At 46.9% G+C, this 17127-nt stretch overlaps 1 protein-coding gene across 1 annotated transcript; it reads left to right on the top strand.

Moving 5' to 3' along the window:
• Nucleotides 1-1901: 1901 nt before the first annotated feature.
• On the top strand, nt 1902-12936 carry SYCE1 (synaptonemal complex central element protein 1). The gene is made up of 13 exons (XM_011941985.1): nt 1902-2112; nt 7756-7818; nt 8546-8605; nt 8964-9038; nt 9702-9749; nt 10001-10055; nt 10768-10857; nt 11104-11167; nt 11868-11934; nt 12012-12135; nt 12208-12318; nt 12479-12566; nt 12788-12936. The coding sequence occupies exons 1-13, from the start codon at nt 2040-2042 to the stop codon at nt 12863-12865; spliced, it is 996 nt and encodes a 331-aa protein (XP_011797375.1). The 5' UTR covers nt 1902-2039; the 3' UTR covers nt 12866-12936.
• The last annotated feature ends 4191 nt before the right edge of the window (nt 12937-17127 follow it).

Raw genomic sequence — 17127 nt, 5'->3', positions numbered from 1 at the left:
GATCCCCAGGCTCCTCTGACCTGGGCTCCCCCTTCCTCCCTTGCCCATAGTCTTGGAGCCCCAGTTTGAGCAGGAGCGGAAGGCTTTCCCTGTGGACCTGCCATCCACCGTCCTGCCCACGCCGCCTCAGCCTCCCACCTCCCACCTAGAGGGGACCATGGGCCCTGCCTCACCCCTTCCAGGATGTTAGGGTACCCCCAGTCAAAAAGGCAGCGGCCTGTGACTCCTGTACCAACGGCCCAGCCATGCTCCAGGGCTGCCCAAAGGGAGGTGCCAAGACCAGGAACACATGCCACCCCGGCTCCCCTCACCTGCTCAGGGGCTGTGGTGACCCATGGGCAGGGAGGCCACTCAGGCTGGTTCTGCCCCTGAGGCGCTGAGGAATCTGACCCTCCCCAAAAAAAGCAATGAAACGGACCAAAGGAGTTAAGAATGTGGGGGGAAGTGAAGGGAAAACATTAGGTGCTAAACACCTGCCCAGAAGAAAAGAGTAGATCTCACAGCATTCTCAAGCAAGAAAACCGTCTGTCCAGGAACCCTAACCAAAACCCTAACCCAACGCCTACCACTAACCCCTGACCCTAATGCTGACCCTTAATCCTAACCCCTCACCCTAACATCTAATGCCAAACACGAACCCTTAATCCTAACACTAAACCCTAAACCTAAACCCCAACCCTAACCGCTACACCAACCCCAAGGAAAACCACTAAACCCCTAACCCAACTGTAACTCCTAACACTAACCCTAACCCTTAAACCTAACCCCGTACCCTAAACCGTAACCCCTAACCCTAACCCCAAACCCAACACCTAACCCTAACACCAACCATAAAACACTAACCTCTAACCCTAACAATCCTTAGCCTAACACCCAAACCCTAACCCCTAACCCTGACCCTAATCTTCTATCCCAGAAACCCTAACCCCAAACCCTAACCCTAACCCTAACCCCAACCCTAAAATCCCGACCCTAGCCATTAAACCCTGACCCTAAACACTACCCCTACCCCAACCCTGGACCAACCCTAACCCTACCCCTAATCCTTTCCCTACCCCTGACACTAACCCCAAACCCTAACCCCACCCCAATCCTAAAACTAACTTCTAACCCCTAAACCCTAACCCAAACCTTAACTCTACCCCAACTCTAACCTTTATCCCTAACTCTAACCTGTAGCCCTAACCCAAAACCCTAAGGTAACCTTTTATAGGCTGGGATTCGAGGCTTTGCATTTAGGACGGGCGGGTGTTCTGGTGTCTCCCACTCACCTGCACGGGAAAGTTCTTCTGTTGGTTCTTCAAAAGTCAAGGTGCATCACGGCCTCCCCTGGTCGGTAAAGGGCTGGGTTCTCCCAAAAGCCTCGGCTCCTCCTCCCTCCTCCCAGTGCCCTCCAGGCCTCCCTGGTGGCCCCAGCGTGGCAGGGCCAGTGCAGAAGGGACCGTGGGCTTGTGGCCGGCATGGGCCGCTGTGGGCTTGGAGCTCACGGGAAAGCGGCCTAGGGGCAGGCTGTGCTCTGCGCCTGCGGGAACAGCGGGCCCCGCGAGGGCTGCCACAGACGCGTCACTTGCTGGGGTCCGTGCACTCACGCGGTGGCGTGGCCCCGCAGAGCCGCGACCCCGTGAGATTGCCGAGGCCACGGCGCCTCGTGGAGTCGTCCGTGAGACACGCACATTTCACAGGCAGCTGCTGCGTGGCACTTGCGCTCTGCTCGCTCGTGGGGAGGGCCTCCAGAACCCGGGCTAGCCTCCTCGGAAGCCAGCACACGTGCACGGGGGCACCCAAAACCGGGCCAATCGCGAGCCTGGAAGGCCGCACGTGGCCCTCGCGGGCTTCACGCCGAGTTTGTAACCCTTGCGCCTTTACGCATGCGCACTAGCTGCCAGGCAGGCCGGCCGAACATTACCTCACATATCCAGAGCACGCGTGGGAGTGCATTGCGCAGGCGCGCTGCCTGGAGTCCCGCCCCCTGCAGGGGTTGCTCCAATCACCACTGGAGGTTCCCTCCCAAGCCACCCGCGCTGGCGAGCTGAGAGGAAATGGCGGGGAGGTCCCTGGCATCGAAGGCGGAGACCACCGCCGGAGCGGTGGACGGGACTGAGAAGACCGAAGGTAGTGGAGGGAGGCAGGGAACTGTGCGTGAGGGTCTGACCTCGCTGAGGCGGGGCAGGCTTGGGGCGCGGGTGGCGGCTACTTCTTCCTGTCAGTCTTGATGGTGCTGACTGAGACTTAGCGGGTTTCTTCAGAAAACTTTCGGCCAAGATGAGGGAGTGCTTGCCCGCACACCCCTCACTTCGTCTTAAAGCATTGAACCTTTATCGTGGTTGCTCCAATTTTGGTTTAGGTAATTAGTCAAAAGACATCCTGTCGTTCCACAGACTTTCCATACACACCTCTTAAAACAAAAAGGACATTTTCCTGACGCTCCCAATCCCAAGGGAATTCCTAATTCCACACTCCTCTTCCTAGAACCAGCAAGTGTCCAGATTTCCCGGTCGCACTAACCTGGTTCTTGACAGTGAGTTCCCCCACCCAGCATCCCGACTCCGCGCAGATCTCCCGTTTGTTTCTCCCCGACCCCGACCTGCCGTACTGGCTCCTACCTCACCCTGGGAAGGGAGGGACAAGGCAGCTGGTCAGAGTTGTACAGAAGTCCCGAAATTGCAGCCCAACAAAGAGAAAGGACACTGTCCTGGCCATTTCCACTTCAGGACGCTGTGTGCCTCTGGGTGTTTTGGGAGGATTTTCAAACTTACACAAAAGTGGAGAGAATTGTACGATGACGTCCCTCCTACTGTCACTCAACTTGTCACTCTGTCCTGAGCTCATGTGTCCCTCCTGAGTTAAAACGCTGCAATTAACAAATGCCACGGTGGCTGCCTCCAGCCCTACCTGCGTGAATATCGTGGCAGGTGCTCTATCGTGTTCTTACAAAATGAAGGTTTGAATACTGAAACAAGCTTGGCACAGAAAGCATCCCTACAGTGAGATGTGGCACAATGAAAGCCCCAGTGAAGGACAAAGCAAGTAAACAGGACAGATGCAAACGTATCCCTTTCATTAAGCACCTACTGGCCCGCCACTGTGGTAGCTCCATGTTCCTCACAGTATCACAGCTCCATGTTCCTCACATAATCCAGTATATTTAGATAAGGTTTAACCAACGTTGCTTGTGCCTTCGTTCAAACTGCTATAACAGAAATGCCATTATTTCTTACAGTTTTCGAGGCTAGAAGTTCAAGATCAAGGTGCAATGCAGTGTCTGGTGGGGGCCTGCTTCCTGGTTATAGACTTCTGTCTTCTCATTTTGTCCTCATATGGGGGAAGTTGCTGCCGACCTCTCTAGTTTTATAAGGGCACTAATCCCACTGCTGAAGGCCCTAATCTCATGACCTAATCACCTCCCAAAGGCCCCACCTCCTAATGCAGTCACACTAAGGGATTAGGATTTCAACATACGAATTATGGATGGGGGCACAAACATTCAGTCTATAGTGACCAGCTACAGAAGAAAGTTAAAGGACAAGATTCCAGTTTTAGTCTATCTGTTTTAAAAAAGGAAGCAGGGATGTTATCTAGGGTCAGTGACACTAGATACATTTTAGTAAAAGGTCTATTAGTCTCCACCTAACTGGCTGCAGTTATTACTAGAAAGGGGAATGACTGGGGAAAGGGAATGTTTGTCTTTCCATTTTTTCTTCATGCTTTTTCACACATGCCAATTACTTGAATAATGTAAAACTTAATTCATAAATTTATGAACAGTAATTTGTGTAAGATTTCAGGTGGGACCAAAATGAGGGGACTCCATAAAGTCAAAAATAAGCATTTCACAAAACTCTATGCTTGATTTTTTTTTTTTTTTTTTTTTTTTTTTTTTGAGACACGATTGTGCTCTGTTGCTCAGGCGGGAGTGCAGTGTTACAGTCACTGCTCACTGCAGCCTTGACCTCCTGGCCTCAAGCAATTCTCCCACCTCAGCCTCTTAAGTAGCTGCAATCACAGGTGCATGTCACCACACCCAGATAATATTTTTAAATTTGTTATTTGTAGAGATGGGGTTTTGCTGCATTGCTCAGGCTGCTCTTGAACTCCTATGCTGAAGCAGTCCTCCTGCCTCAGCCTCCCAAAAGTGCTGGGATAATGGATGTGAACTACTGAGCCTGGCCTTATGCATGTATCCATGATTTTTAATGGCTGTAAATGATTTATCCTGTGTATGTGCTATAATTTATGTAACAAATCCCCTAAGACATATTTAGGCTTCCAGTTTCTTACTATTATAAACAATATAGTGATGAACACCTTGCCCATTATCCATATCAGAATTACTTAGGACATAGTCTTAGAAAAGAAGATGCACCCAAACTTTTGATATTTACTATCAGAGAGTTTGTAAGAAGACACCTTAATTTTGCATATCTGGTTGACAAAGATGAACACATTTGGAAACATAGGTGGTTGGTAAAAGTGAAAAACTGGGCATCTTGTATACATCAGTGGAGGGTAATTTGGTAATGTCAATCAAAACTGTGACAAACTTTGGTCAGGTGCCTCTGAGCCTCTCAACCATGCCTCGGCCTTGGCCTGCGATATGGTTTGAATCTCTGTCCTCACCCAAATCTCATGTTGAATTGTAATCCCCAGTGTTGGAGGTGGGGCCTGATGGGCGGTGGCTGGATCACAGGAGACCAATTTTATTTAGATAGTGACCACCTATCTTTTAACTGGATCTCTGAGCTCTGGGAAGAGGCCACACTGAATCATGGGTGTCCAAAAAGGGAGAATTAATATGAGGCTAGACCACATGGATGCTTTAACAGTGCACTTAAGAAACATTTTTTTAAACAAATTTCTAAGTGTCTAAAATATACTCTTCCTTAAAAACCCAAGAGTAGCTTCTGTTGCAATAATTAGTAAAAAAATATATATATATATGTGTGTGTATATATATATATATCAGGTAACACAGTACAAAAGCAAGCAGTTTAAGAGCTGAGATGAATTTGTCTGTTTACACTCCTGGGAATGCATAAGGAAAAGCAGTTTTCTCCACAAATGGGAGTCTGATGCCTTCTCCATTTTCTTTAAGGAACCTCATGCTATTATACACTATTTTAGGTCCCTCATGCAGCAGAGGGTGCAAGAGAAAGGAGAAACAGCAGAACTAAATGAAGAAAACAGCCTTCAGTCAACTGAGAAGAAAAAAAAAACTTTTGCTCAAAAAACACAAGGACCTAGGAGAGAGAAAAAAGAAAAATCATGAAAGCCTCTTAAACACACACACATACACACACACACACACACACACATATCTTGGATGTTAGCTTTTAACTAAGCTGACTTTTAACCTTTTGAATTTCTTTTAAATTTTTTTTCTAAATCTCATCAACATATTTCAACTAGGACAAATAGCTGCTATTTCAGAAGTACCAAGTATCAAACCAGAAAGGTCTTGATTTAGGAACCAAACCCAGGCTATTATGGAAAAAAAGAAGACAGAACCTCAGCTATGGAACTGCAGTGTGGGTGACAATCATTTCTCTTTCAGTTTGGCCTGGCTAGCAAAAAGATGGCCTTGTTATGTAAATGAAACCCCTTAAGTAGTCAAAATCAAAAATCTTCCCCCACTTTTTTACTTTTACTGGCTATTTTTTCTTCCCCCACCACCCCTTTTCTGATGGGAATTTAGCCACTTCAGAGGCCTTGTTCCACATAATTTGGAACTTTCCTTTGGATTTGATCAAGTCAGATAGAATTGGCCAAACCCAATGGGAAAAGGACCAAAACAGCAAAAACAGAAAGAAACAACAAAAAAAATACTGGTTAAGCATAACAAACAAATGATCACACAACTTGTATGATTACTGAACACTGTAATGGTAAGGAAAAATTAAGAGCAGCTGGTTGTTAATCTTATCTTTAGCCAAGACAAACCCCAATTCAGTTACTTACTTAGGGACGGGTCAGGCTGAAGACTTGTCTCTATCATCTTAGAAGCAGGAAAAAAACCCTCAAACTTGTCTTCCCTGTTGGGAGCGAGTTCAAACTCCAGAAATGAGTTTTCATGGTAGCAGGAAAACTTGCCTTCCTTGTCGGAAGCAAGTAAAACTCCAGAAAAAGAGAAGAGTTGTTCAGAAAATAAACTTTGGCCTTCGAACAAATTTTGGGAAATGAGGGATTCCCTGGATAGGGGACTTCCAGACCCCAGCAACTTGTCAAATTAGTTTGAGCCACAAAGATAGCTCAAGCTGCTAGCAGGCACTGGTAGAATATTTGTCAAAGGTCAGGAGCACCTCTACTCAGAATCCCTTTGTGGTTGCCAAAATGTGAAACCCCAAAATCTGAGACAGGTCTCAGTCAATTTAGGAAGTTTATTTTACCAAAGTTAGGGATGCATGCCTGCGACACGGCCTCAGGAGGTCCTGATGACATGTGCCCAGGGTGGCAGGGTAGTCAGAGCACAGGTTGGTTTATATGCTTTCTAGGGAGACATGAGACATGAATCAACATATGTAAGATGAACATTGGTTCGATCTGGAAAGGTGGGTCACCTCAAAGCATTGATGAGACCACTTGAAGCAGGGAGGTTGACTTCAAGGTCATAAGTAGATAAAAAACAAATGGTTGGCCGGGCGCGGTGGCTCAAGCCTGTAATCCCAGCACTTTGGGAGGCCGAGACGGGCGGATCACGAGGTCGGGAGATCGAGACCATCCTGGCTAACACGGTGAAACCCCGTCTCTACTAAAAATACAAAAAAACTAGCCGGGCGAGGTGGCGGGCGCCTGTAGTCCCAGCTACTCCGGAGGCTAAGGCAGGAGAATGGCGTAAACCCGGGAGGCGGAGCTTGCAGTGAGCTGAGATCCGGCCACTGCACTCCAGTCCGGGCGACAGAGCGAGACTCCGCCTCAAAAAAAAAAAAACAAAAAACAAATGGTTGCATTATTTAGAGTTTGTGGTTAGCCTTTCCAAAGGAGGCAATCAGATACTCATTTATTTGAGTAAGCAGAAGGATGAGTTTGAATTCATTTATTTTCAGATATTTATTTTACAAAATCAGATACGCATTTATCTCAGTGAGCAGAGGGTAACTTTGAATTGATTTATTTTCAAATATTTATTTATAAAAAGATTTATTTTCCTTTCACAATGTTAATGCCATAAATAGTAATTTCTTAGATCTACTAATTTTAGTGTTAAAAATAGGTTCCAATAATTATAAAAAATTAATATGAAATATTTTGTGGGGAGATTTCAGGTTTAGTATTGGTTGTATATAGGAAAGCTATTTGTATTTATATATGTTTTTAAACTAACATCTTAAGGCATTTTGCTACTAATCCTTATGGTTTTATAGAAAACTCTCTAAGAACTTCCTAGATTATGTCATCTGCTAGTTACAGTGATTTTTGACTCCTTGCTCCAGGTTTTTATACCCTCATTTTTTTTCTTGAATTATTATATCAGGAGCTTTGACCTTACTTTGAACAGCCTCAGCAGTGAGAGTACACCCCTGTCCTCACCCAGAGTTTTACAAAGGGCTATCTGGTATAATTTTACCCTGCAGGGAAAAGCTGACCATGGAGGAGCTTGATTCATCTAGTGTACTGTTCACCTCAGGACAAGGAGCAGGGCCACCACTCTGGCTGGAGTCCTGCCCTCAGTCCAGCTCAGTCTCAGGCCAGGGGCTGTCAGATCCTTCCTCTGGCCTCTCGCCCTGCTTGATTCTGAAATGTTTGGTTTTCTCTCCACAGGGCAGGACACATCCTCACAGAAAATTGAAGACTTGATGGAAATGGTGAAAAAGCTGCAGAAAGGTCATGTGTCTCCTTTGTGTGAGGCTCAACCTGAGATTTGGGGCCAAGCAGATGTGGGTTCAATTTCCGGCCCCACAATGTACAAACTTGGGAAATAATCCTCTTCACCTTCTCTTTCTTTTAAAACTTAATTACTTAAACTAAAAATAGGGCCCCATGATTCAAAATTAAAGAAGGAAAAAGGGTAAGGAAGGCAAAGTGTTTTCCCAAAACCCTGTCCCAAACCTCTTGCTGGTCACCCATTTGGCTCCACTGCAGTCCATTAAATCCAGAAGTTGCCACCTTCACTTCCCTTCCTTTCCCCTCACCCGCTACTCCCTCTTTGCTCACTAGGCTCCTGCCAGCCGTGTTCCCACCTCAGGGGGTCTTTGCACTACCTCCCACCCCAACCCAAAGAGCTGCAGGGCCTGCCCCCCTGCCACCTGATTTGGGGCTCTCATGATACCTTCCCATATCTGAGGAGCGCTTTCCACTCCTTTGTGCTTTAACCCCCCTTGCCCTACTTTATTTCTCTTGAACACAGTTACCAAAGCCCCACTCGGTATCTTATTGTGTCTGTTCCCAGTCTTGCCCACCCAGAACATGAGCCCCGTGAGGGCCCCACACAGCACCTGCTTTCAGTAGGTACTCAATAGATCTGTGTTGCGTGAAAGCAGCAGAGACACAAGGCTGGCAACCACCCCACCTCTGCCTGCCCTGTCAACTCAACCTCCTTTCCTCCCTGCAGTGGGAAGCCTAGAGCCCCGAGTTGAGGTCCTGATTAACCGGATTAATGAGGCCCAGCAAGGTGAGTTCAGGGGCCTTGGCTGCCAGCTAGGACCAGCTACATGGTTTGCGGGCTTCAGTGCCAAATGAGAATGCAGGGTCCCTTGTTCCAAAGTTACTGGTTATTCACAACAGCAGCAGCAGAGCCTTAAATTAAGTACAGGGCATTTCAGCATGCAACTGCCATAGTTAATATACCCACGATCCTAGCCCTGCTATCAGCAGAGCCTGGCAAGGAGAGCCTGGACTTTGGAAGCCTTGTTTCCTACTGTATAAAATCTAGGCCACTATAGATTTTCCTGAAGTCAAATGAGAAATGTCACTGTTGGCAAGAGAATAGAGGCTGCACTCACACAATATTTTTCTGCTCTCTGGTGAAGCCAAAAAGAAAGCCAATGAAGACCTAGGAGAGGCCCGGACCATCTGTGAGGCCCTGCAGAAGGAACTGGACTTGCGTAAGAGAGCCGGGGGTCACCCAGAGGTCCCCACAGTGTCTCAAGCCTCCCCTAACCCTGCATTCCAGATGATAAGCATCCTTGCCATGGCCGAGGGTCCTGTACCCTCTCCAGCCTCATGTCCTGCCAGTCTCTCCCTCTCCTCTCTGCTTGTGAAAGTGTTCAAGAAACACCCTCCAACCTCATTCCCACCTCAGAGCTTTTTCCAGGTGCTGCCTATGCTTCCTCAGGTAATACAGGTTCCTCTTTCCTCACATCATCAGTTCTAAGTTAGAATGTCCCCAGACAGGATGACTGGCATTCCCCAGTCATCCCATCTAAAGGTGGCACCCTGTCACCATCTGGTCACATGCCCCTTCCTATTTGATGTGTTTCTTCACAGCCCTTGTCTGACTTCATGGGTGTTTGTATTTTTTCTCTCCTCCCCATGTAAAAGCATGGGCATCCTCCAGGGCCCTCACAGCCACCCTCTATAAACGTGAAGGCCCTTTGGTGCTTCCAGGGAATGTGGGCACCAGAGGGTAGGGAGGGGCTCACCTCGAGGGGTTCACATTTGGGTTGGGAGCAAGGCTGTGCCCAACTTCCCATGTGACCATGAGCAATCCCCATCCCTGAGGGTGCGTTGCATAGTCCCTGATGCCAAAATGTGTCACTGTTTTCCAGTACATGGAGAGAAAGTACACCTGAAGGAGATCTTGAGCAAAAAACAAGGTATCTGCCACTCCCCTGTCTCCAGGCTTGTTCCTTTTGCCAGCCCCCAGAGGCCCACTCTCCCCCTATGGCAGCTGAAACCTTTTGAAACCTGTCCCAGCTTGCCTCTCTCCTGTGGCTTCCACCAGACATGTAGTAAATGTTAAAGCTCAATCAAGTGTCCACAGACCTGACATGATCTGGCCGTGTTCCCCTTGCCAAAACCCGATACCTTGACAGGTTCTCATAGGGCCCTGTTGCTCTCCCTGCAGAGACCCTGAGGATCCTCCGGCTGCATTGCCAGGAAAAGGAAAGTGAGGCACAGAGGTAAGAGCTTCCAGCTGAGCCTAACTCTGTCCTACCTCTTTATTCTGGTAGAGCAGAAAGAAGCAGGAAGGTGAGTCTGAGATCCACAGCTCTCATTCTCTCCCTCTAAACAATGGAGAGTCCAAAGAGTGTCTTTCCCCTTTGGCTCCAACAGCAGGCAGTAGTGTTAAGGGTAACTCTCTCAATGGCGTAGACGTTCATTTGCTAAATTATCAATTAAATTTGTTCAACTGGTTTTTATTCTTTGCCTTTTACTCTTTGTCATACTCCTTGGATATCTGTTCACTCATCTGTCTGTTCACTTGTCTGTTGGCATTGAGCCAACCGCTTGTCCATTCTCTCTCCATCCATTATCTTTTCATCCACCCATCGATTTGTCCATGCATTTCTCCACTTCCTGATTTAGCTCATTTTGTTACCAGAGGCCCCAGGCCCTAGCACACTGAGATTTCAGTTCTCTGGGAAAACCAGATGATATTAAGATATGTGTGCATTTGCTTACTTGACCATGTCAACTAATCTCTCTTAACCTGACAACATTACTTCCAGGGGGCAAATGCTCACGTCACCCCCTACCCATCACCTGTTACAGAGAAGGACCTTAATGTAGAGGGGGAAAAAAATAGCCTCAATAGAGGGAGGCAGAAGCCCCAACCCAGTGCCCTCCTGGGGCTTAAGAAAACATGGCTGAGGGCTGCCTCACCTCTCCCAGGAAGCACACCATGCTGCAGGAGTGCAAGGAGAGAATTTCTGCTCTAAGCTTGCAGATTGAAGAAGAGAAGAACAAACAGAGACAGCTGAGGTAAACCTTAGCACCTGAGGCAGGGGGTTTGGATGGCTGGTAGTTGGGGCATAATGTCAAAGATGGGGGTTAGAAGAGCTGGCTATGCTGAGCCTTAGAGGTTCAAGGTGGAGAAGATGCTCCCAATGGAGCAGAGACCATGAGCAAAGCACCCCAAGGTCTGTGCCTGAAGACCCACAGACTTGGACAGTCTGTGAAGGTGGTGATGTCATCCCATATCCCCTCATGCCTGTGGTTGGCCCCCAGGTTGGCGTTCGAGGAACAGCTGGAGGATCTGATGGGCCAGCACAAGGACCTCTGGGACTTCCATGTGAGTCCCTCAAAGCCACTTCTCCCCTTTCCACATCTACCCTCGCAGCACCAGGCCCAAACGGTCACTTCCTCTCACCTGCCACACCCAGTCCTCGAGCAAGCCCTGGTGGTGCTAAGATCAACATTGCCCAGATCCAGCCCCTTGTCACCTCCTTGTGGCCCTGCTGCTCAGTGGTCAGGGGCATCTCTGATGAGCCAAGGTCAAGTTTTCCATCAGTGTCAGTGGATGTGTCTGGAACCATCACGGGCACAAGGGAGACAACGAGGATAAGCAATCAGTGTTTGCCCCTCAGGAGGACCCTAGGCACTGAACAAGAAAACAGGCAGTGAGTGTTAGGAAGGAAGGGCTCAGTGAGGAGGTCACGCCAGGACAGGGAAGTAGGGGGAGCTGCAGAGCTAAACTGGTACTTCATCCTCCAGAAAACAGCCAAGACTCATAGTGTTTGCAGGTTTATCTGTTGTAACAATCCATGAGCCTCCCCACTGCAGCACTGCAGAGATGTGGGATGACAGAAGTGCACAGGGAGGAAATGGCCAGTGCCATGGCCCTAAGGCTGTACTGTGGCTGGTGTGCACAGAGGGGCAGAGTTGTTCGAAGTGAGGCATAGTGAGCGAGTATGAAACAAGATTCAGATAGCCTTCTTTGAGGCATGGTGAAAGCCAAGAGGTGTGGCCAGGCCTCTTTTCTTCCCCCTCAGAGGCCAGAGCGGCTGGCAAGGGAGATTTGTGTTCTGGACAGCAACAAGGAGCAGCTGCTCAAGGAAGGTGAGGCCAGGGAAGGTGGATGGCCCATATCTGACCTCACGTGCCCTCATGTGCTCACCTGCCCCTTCATGCTGCAGAGAAACTGGTCAAGGCAACGCTGGAAGACATGAAGCATCAGCTGTGCTCCCTGTGTGGGGCTGAGGGCCCCTCCACCCTCGATGAGGGACTCTTTCTCCGCAGCCAGGAGGCTGCAGCCACAGTGTAAGATGTGGAGGTGAAGAGGGTGGGAGGAGGGAGTGGCTGGTGCTGACCACCCCCTACTGGACCCCCCAGGCAGCTGTTTCAGGAAGAGCACAGGAAGGCTGAGGAGCTCCTAGCAGCTGCTGCCCAGAGCCACCAGCAGCTGCAGCAGAAGTGCCAACAATTGCAGCAGAAGCGGCAGAGGTGTGTGTGGAGGCCCTGTCCCCGCAACCCCCACCAGGAAGGTGACCGATGTTGTATCTCCTCTCTCCACCTTCTGTCTCTCTGACTCTTGAAAACCTCTTGTCCCTCCTCCACCCTTCCCTCTTCTTCCTTCCCCCATATCCTACCTCTTCCTGTCCAGGCTGAAGGAAGAGCTGGAAAAGCGTGGAATGCAAGTCCCTGCCCAAGCCCAGAGCACACAAGAGGAAGAGGCTGGCCCAGGGGATGTGGTAAGCCCCAGAACTGGGTGTCAGGGAACAGAGACAGCTACTGAAGGGATGGCGGAAGGTACAGGAGGACAAGGGAGGGGGTCCTGGGACTCCTCAGAGGATGGTCTGTGGCGAGGGGCTTTCCCATAGTGGGTCCACCCAAGGTACTGATGGGGCAGGAGGGGACCGTGTGGCCATGGGGACGGATATAGATTCCCACCCTGGGCACTAACCTCCTGCAGGCCAGTCCCAAGCCCTTAAAAGCCCCCGAGGAGAAAGACCTGGAGCTGCACACCAAGCAGGGCCTGATGTCCTCATAGGCCAGGAGGACACACTCCACCCCTGACCTTAGCCCAAGGGGCTTTCAGGAAACAAAGGAGTTACTTTGATACAACCCATCTCAGCTGAGTCTACTGGTGAGGAGTAGGGGTCGGGCCCAAGACCCCCAGGCTCCTGTGACTGAAGCCTTGGCTTGACTCTGCCTCTGGGTCTGGGCCAGAGATACATCACAGGTTTTCAATAAATGCTTCCTTAACCTCCTGGTCTCTGGATTGCTCATCTCTGGGACCTGCCAGGCTCTTCTGGGTCCCCAGGCAGAGGGATGCAGGCCTGAGACGCTCTCACAGTGGGTCCAGGAAGTCTGGAACCCACCTCCATACACACGTACACACACCTTGTGATTTATTCTTCAATTCCTTTATTACAGGTCTGGACTATACAGACTCCCAGAAATTAAAAAAATAAAAATAAAAAATGAGGATCAGTGAGCTGGGATTCAAAATCAGTCAGTTCCATGTGGTAGTCTCCATGTATTAGCTGTGTAGTTTGTGCTCTCAAGAACACAAAGTGTATAAGTCAGGCACTTTTGGACAGGAACAAGATAGAAATCCTCAGCGTGCGGGGAGTCAGTCAACTAGGATGTAAGTCATGTGCATCTGATGCATGCTTCAAATTCACTGAAATGCATTGACCCAATCAAGGCCAATGGTGGGAGTCAAAGTCTGCATCTTCTGAGTCAGAACATTGAATTCATGACAAAGAGATCCCTTTTCTTGACATTCCCAGACCAGGTAGACCAGTGACATGATGGAGTTGAAAAGAGAGGCTCACTGAAGAGCACTGTTTCCATGGAAAAATGGAACATAGCAAAGTGTAGAAATTCTTCAGTCAGTCCAGGACAGACAAGTTCTCTAAGATGCAGTTAATCATACCTGTTTCAAACAAACTGGCGATACACTATCAAACATGAATTTTAAATCAAGTAGAAGTTAGAAAATATATTGAACTGAATGGCAATGAAGACACCACATTTTAAAACTAATTCAGTTAAGCCCATGGTTAGAAAGAACTTTAGCTTTTATTGGTTCACCAGAATTTTTTTAAAAATCAACCAATGATTGTTCAGTTAATGAATAAAAGGCCTTTGACACAGTTCAACACTTATTCATGTGAAAAAAAAAAAAAAAAGACTACTAAAAAAACAGTCAGCTTCCCTTAGATTTATTGGTGAGATGTCTAAACAATTTCATGTTGGGAATAACTCAAGGATGTCTGCAATATTCAAATACTGTTTATCATACTAGAAGTTCTGTATGGTGAAATAGTTAAGACATGGATTTATGATTATATGCTTTATGAATCTCAATCTACAGATAAATTTCAGAACGTCTAAATGAGTATAAAAGTTTGCTAAATACAGGTCAATATTTTAAAATCACTTTTGTGTCTCAATGCTAGGACACAAGACCCACAAAATACATCACTTAGGGATCTACAGTTAGTTGATAGAAAAGGATACAATAAACCAGTAACAAAATAATGATATGCATCAGCTAAGGATAAGCATCTCAGCCAAAGGCTGCCTCAGTGAAGGGTCAGGAGAGGCTGGCACGAGCTCTAATTTTTTCCTCTCTGCAGGCTTCTGCCAGAATATGCTTCCTCAGGTAAGAAACCAGCTGTATGTGTAGAATACCTCAGAATGGGAGAACTGTTCTGGTTCTCTACACTCTATTTGGAACCGTAGTGTAGGAATATAATGTGAACTGGGATTCTTGTATACCCTGCTGATCATATAGACATACTCTCACTGTAAACCAGCTCCCAACAGAAGATCTCCTGTGTTTTCACCAAGACCAGGTGGAAACCTATTTAATAATCAGTTTTACTACTACCAATGGCAATGGTGATGAGATGGTACCAACCACACCCAAACTCAACTTGGATTCACCTATTAATTTGTATATTTGACACCTCAGGTGTCACTGCCATTCAGGTACATCTCATTCCAGCAACAGAGCTCAGCCCATTGCATACCTGGTAGAACTAATAGCCAGCTACAAAAAGCAAAAATACACTTAAAAATAAATGCAGTATTATAAAAATACCATGTACCAAGGAATTAATGTAGCAACAGATGTATGTTATTTCCCCAAAACAACTTTAGAGAAAATTTAAAAGATCTGAATAAATGGAGAGAAAGGTCATGTTCATTAGTGGAAACTCATTACTGTAAAGATGTCCTTCCTGCCTAAGGACATATAAGTCCATTATAATTTCAATAAAATTGTGCAGAAATCTCCTGTATTCCAGACATACTCTTCCTTATGAAAGAGTAGTCCAAATTCCACTCAGTAGTCAGGATCAGCCACCCCAGCCGGTAACTCCCTCTTTGCTGGTGATTCAGAGGCATGAGTAGCCCGAAGTGGCCAGTGGCAGCCTTGCAGTTCAGTGGAATCACTAGGGTGTCCCTGAGTGGAAGGATTTCTTCCTTCAGAACTAAGACCTAAGAGCACAGTCATGGGAACAGGATACAAACCCTTTGCTCATGGGTCACTAGGGGCAATAATGGGGATAGCACTCTCTACCCTGTGATTTTTGGACCTGTGAATTACAGCTACAAAAGAAACAGGACTCAGTATTGGACACTGATTCAGAGCACATACAGTCTTCTAGAGAATCTTGTTCCATCCCTGCAAGGTATTGCCACCTAGCTAGTACTTTGGGTCTTCAAAAGGCCACTCCGTTAGTCTGCCAAACCAGCTGCTTCAGGGTGGTGGGGAACATGGTAAGACAAGTTAATTCCATGAGCGTGGACCCATTGAAGTGCTTCCTTTGCTGTGAAGAGAGTTCCTTGATCAGCAGCAATGCTGTGTTGTGGAAATGGCATTCTGTAAGTCCACCAGTAGTAGTAATGGCAGAAGCATTGTCTGCAAGCAAATGTATATACAGATATATCCTTATCATTCATTATTCCTTCTGGAGTTGGAGTCACTACTGATAATAACCAAAGCACTATAGTAACCATTTCACTTGTCAGGATACACAATGCTGGACTCTTGAAAGAGGCATTGAATAAAACTTTAATTTCCCTGCTAGGCCCAAGATAGCTGATTTAACAAAGAAGCATAGTGGTCTCCTAAAACAACCCCGTTTCAAATACCAGTTCAGCAATGGATCTCTAAATAGGTCTCTGTCTTGCCCCAAACCTTACTCTCTTAATTGAAGGGTTTTTTGTAGACTCACACCTTATTACCAACTTGGAAAAACCTTCCCATCACACTTTCCTATCTTTAAAGTGGTATATGTTTCATCTCTATTTATACAAAGACTGCTTATAAATGAGGACCTTTAATAATGTCTCCTAGCTTTATGACATTTTCTTCCTGTCCCCACCCCATAAGGGCTAGAGGCCAGATCCATTAACCGTACAATGTCCCATGGACCAGGTAGCTGCCCATCTGCAATAGGACCCATGTAAGCTTAACTTTCACTGTCCCTAAGTCCTTCCTGAATATTTCTCTTTTAAAAAAATTTTTTTTTTTTTTACTAAAGAAATGTGGCATTTTCAATTAAGATCAAATATCAAGGATATTCCTTTTTTTTTTTTTTTCTGGTAAGTTCCAGGGAACATGTGCAGGATATGCAGGTTTGTTACATAGGTAAACATGTGCCATGGTGGTTTGCTGTACCTATCAACCCATCACCTAAGTATTAAGACCAGCATGCATTAGCTATTTTTCCTGATGCTCTCCCTCCCACCATGTCATCCCGCCATAGGCCCCACAGTGTGTTGTTCCTTTCCATGTATCTATGTATTCTCATCATTCAGCTCCCATTTATGAGTGAGAATATACAGTTTTCTGTTCCTGCATTAGTTTGCTGAGGATAATGGCTTCCAGCTCCATCCATGTCCCTGCAAAGGACATGATCTCATTTCTTTTTATGGCTGCGTGGTGTTATCCAGACTGTCACTGATGGTCATCTGGGTTGATTCCATGTTTTTGGTATTGTGAATAGTGTTGCAGTGAACACACACATGCATGTATCTTCATAATAGAATGATTTATATTCCTTTAGGGTTATACCCAGTAATGGGATTGCTGGGCCAAATGATGTTTCTGGTTCTGGGTCTTTGAGGAATTTCCACAATGGTTGAACTAATTTACATTCCCACCAACAGTATAAAAGTCTTCCTGTCTCTCTGCAGCCTCACCAGCATCTATTGTTTCTTGACTTTTTAATAATTGCCATTCTGACTGGCATGACATGGTATCTCATTGTGGTTTTGATGTGCATTTCTCTA

This window comes from Colobus angolensis, unplaced genomic scaffold, assembly GCF_000951035.1.
Source record: "Colobus angolensis palliatus isolate OR3802 unplaced genomic scaffold, Cang.pa_1.0 Scaffold204, whole genome shotgun sequence".
In the NCBI taxonomy this organism is placed as follows: Eukaryota; Metazoa; Chordata; class Mammalia; order Primates; family Cercopithecidae; genus Colobus; species Colobus angolensis.
The sequence above is the reverse complement of the archived record's forward strand: the minus strand, read 5'-3'. Positions and strand labels throughout refer to the sequence as shown.